We start from the raw sequence: 3,473 nt of genomic DNA on the forward strand, positions 1-3,473 counted from the left end.
TTCGGATACAAATTCAAGGGGGACGCATTCTACTAAAGTAGATAAAACAAAGATACTCATTAATATAATACAATAATATTAGTAAAGTATTTATGAAATAAAATAAATTTGGTAATTTCTACCGAAGACCAATACGAGTGGATCGTATTAATAACTCAAGCTATTGGATCACTAGTTTAAGAAGTACAATTGATAACCGAGCATCTTCACACAAAGGCGCAATAACCCTTATCGGTTACGGACCAGTTTATTTGACTAATTTACTCAAAGGAATCTTTTTAATTGTAGTTTCACTTTCAATATTTTCAAAATTAATAAACAAACAAATTTATAATTAATCTATTTATTCAATAAATAGATCTTCAAGGAAATTGAATGATAAATTTAATTTAAAGTCTTTAATTTTATTGTTTTTTTTACTCTGTGAACTGTTTTTTTAGTAAGTATTCTATATTCAAATTCAAATGATAATAATCTATGCAAAAATGACAAAATAAAACAAGTTATATATATATTTAAATTATCTTCTTTATATTTCGTTTACCGATAGCCTCGTCGACTTACAACTAAATCTTAAATACAATATTTACAATTAAGGAACGATAGATATTTACATATAACAGATAATTTAAGCTAGCTACATCTATATATTCCTAGAATAGGTACAATTGAATTACTTTGAACATAATTTTAGACGTCATAGCCATTAAGTAAATGAATACATAGGTAATACTTTTTGGTAACTTTAGTTGACCACTAAACTAATCTTGAAAATACTATCACAATAAATAAATATCTATGAAACATAACAGCAATAAAACAACTTCAGTCTTTATAAGAAGATCAAGTTATTACGATCTACGATAATATTAATGTACGAATGTTAAATCGAAACGTTAATTGAAACACTAGACGTTAGAAAAATTATAGCAGAAATTAATTAATACAAAAAAAAAACGAGATATATCTTTGGTTAAATTATTAAAAGTAGTTAGTTACTTAGCGGCCTAAGCCATTACTATACGTTAAATGAAAAACGTTGGAAACAATGTATTAGTTATTTAGTAACGAGCTTAATACCAGATTTCGGAACGCTCTCAATATTTCCTGCTATCATAACTTTAGATTCAACTAAATCTATAATAATCTAATAGTGTCTATCGTTTCATTATATCTTCTATTGAAAATCCTAACGGTCTCTTCGGCACCTCGACAGGCGATACCGGAAGTTTGTGCTGGTAATTCTGAGGTGGAGGAGACGGTTTGCGCGAGAGGTCAAGCAGAGGGCTATCCGATACTTGGCTTGTTGATGAAACCTCCTGACAGCCTTCCAAATGTTCCAAATGATGCTTGTTCGCCTCGCTGTGCGTCAGCAAGTGAGTCTTCAAGTTTGATCTTTGGTTAAAACTCTTGTTACAAACGGGACATTTATGGGGAGATTCTTCCATGTGTAAGATTTTATGTACCGCCAATGTTCGCGATTGGCAGAAACCTTTCCCGCACTCCGTACACTTAAACGGCTTCTCCTTTGAATGAATATACCTGTAATAACAGAAAATTCGGATTAGCATAAAGTCACTTTCACTTTTAAACGAGAAAAGGTAAAGAGGTAACTGAGATACGGTAAATAAACGCTTAGTAGTATAGCCAGCATGTTGATAGACAGGCGTTTCGAATGAGCTGATGTAATTCCATATTGACCACATTAGACGGTTAATTTACACCGGGTATAATTTGAGAAAAAAAAATGTCTCGTAAAAGCTAAGAAATATAACGTGTAATTTGTTCGACGGCGGAGCAAGACAGATATGGTGATCGTAAAGAACTTAAACCGGTTGTGGGAAGAGCGCGTGCGGCCGCCTCGCGACCTCACAAAAAGGTTTACACTTTTAATTTTTTTTTTCTCTGTTATCGCCAACAAAGCCTCGGTGAAACAAGCCTTAAATCACGTTGTTGGTATTAGAAAGGAAACATTAAATTAAATCTGAGGTTCTCGTGATAGTAATTGATTACTAACATCGGTAAAAGATTTATATACTGCGTGCGTGATACTTATCTATTGTGATGCTTGGATTATTAACTGCGTAATGCATTTTGACAAACATAACCAAATAATATAAAATATTGTTATCATTGATAAACACCTACCTGTGATCTCTGAGATGGTCTTGTCTTCTGAAGGCCTTGCCGCATATGTCACACGAGTACGGCCTTTCGTCAGTGTGTGTTCTTTCATGGATGAGCAAATTGTAGGACTTTGTGAACTGGCGATTGCAATATTTGCAAATGAATTGCTTCTTCGGTCTTGCTCCAGGAACGCCTGGCGCTCGTAGCGGCGGCGGATTCCTGCCTGGCATTCTTTGCGCCATTGAAGGATATCTCAATGAGTGGTGGTATAACGCGGCGTTTCTAATCCACTGGTTGACTAACATAGCGTGGTAAGGTGCCGACGGTGGTAGTGACGCGACTTGCGGTTGAACGAAGGGCACGCCGGGGTATGAATAATTTGGAGCTTGTTTGTCGTAAGGATACGGGGTTTGCATCGGTCTGTTTTGAGGATACTGTTGGGACCAGGCGGGTTGGTGTCGGGATACGACAACGGCAGGAGGCGTTTCGTCGGTAGGTGTGTGTGGTGGTGTAGGTAACGGAGGTGATGGACGTTCTAACTTCACTAATGCTTCGATTGGGAAGTCTGGTGGGTAACCTGTGAATAGAATAAAATCACAATTTAGAAAATCTTATAATACAACATTATAGATTTAAACATGAATCTCTTAAAATCAACAATAAAGTATAAATTTTTCGTTGTTAAAAAAAAGTTATGATCGAAACATAAATTTATATCACAAGGTAAAAATATTAGAACTTAATATTCAGTAAGTACCACACTTATGAAAAGTTAATTTAAAAAACAATGCAAAAGTAAAATGTTGGAATAAAAAAACAAAAAAACTAAATATTCACTAAAAATACTAAACAATTTATAAAAAAAGATGTTTAAACTTACTATGACTTTCTTCAATATGTTCGTCCTCTTCTTCCTCGATATTGATATCGTCGGAACTATCAACACTGTAAGGCTTGTCTTCCATTTCCAAAACAGTACAATCCATGGAAACAAAACACTAAACACAAGTCACTGGTCACTGTCACAGCTAAACCGGTTTGAGACTGACAACCGGCTAGCGAGAGCGCGCAGAGGAATATGAGTTTGTGTGCGTTCCTTATCGGGGCCTGAGCTCGCGTGGCGCGGGGGAGGGGAGAGCACAAAGGCACCGCTTCCACCGGCGCCTGTGTCGGCTCCCGAAGCAGCTCCGCGCCTCCCAAAAGGCGTGGCCTACTTGGTTCTGCCTTCGCTATCGCTCGGTTATCATCGCAAAACGAACCAACTTCCCTATAATTCACTACGACAACGTTCTATATTACGAAAGTTGTTTAAGCTTTGGAACTTTGTCGCACTCAAGATTGGGGAG

The 3,473-nt window shown here is 36.4% G+C and overlaps 1 protein-coding gene across 1 annotated transcript; it reads right to left on the reverse strand.

Moving 5' to 3' along the window:
* Positions 1–503: 503 nt before the first annotated feature.
* Positions 504–3,191, reverse strand: LOC113400253 (protein odd-skipped). The gene is made up of 3 exons (XM_026639759.2): positions 3,008–3,191; positions 2,149–2,704; positions 504–1,542 (listed from the first exon to the last, which is right to left on the reverse strand). The coding sequence occupies exons 1-3, from the start codon at positions 3,111–3,113 to the stop codon at positions 1,158–1,160; spliced, it is 1,047 nt and encodes a 348-aa protein (XP_026495544.1). The 5' UTR covers positions 3,114–3,191; the 3' UTR covers positions 504–1,157.
* Positions 3,192–3,473: the final 282 nt, after the last annotated feature.

This window comes from Vanessa tameamea, chromosome 17, assembly GCF_037043105.1.
Source record: "Vanessa tameamea isolate UH-Manoa-2023 chromosome 17, ilVanTame1 primary haplotype, whole genome shotgun sequence".
NCBI classification, from domain to species: domain Eukaryota; kingdom Metazoa; phylum Arthropoda; class Insecta; order Lepidoptera; family Nymphalidae; genus Vanessa; species Vanessa tameamea.

Coding starts and splice junctions, on each gene's coding strand:
- LOC113400253 (XM_026639759.2), bottom strand. CDS start 3,113: ATGGATTGTACTGTTTTGGAAATGGAAGACAAGCCTTACAGTGTTGAT. Junction 2,705..3,007: donor ACATATTGAAGAAAGTCATA/GTAAGTTTAAAC, acceptor TTCTATTCACAG/GTTACCCACCAGACTTCCCA. Junction 1,543..2,148: donor GACCATCTCAGAGATCACAG/GTAGGTGTTTAT, acceptor CTGTTATTACAG/GTATATTCATTCAAAGGAGA.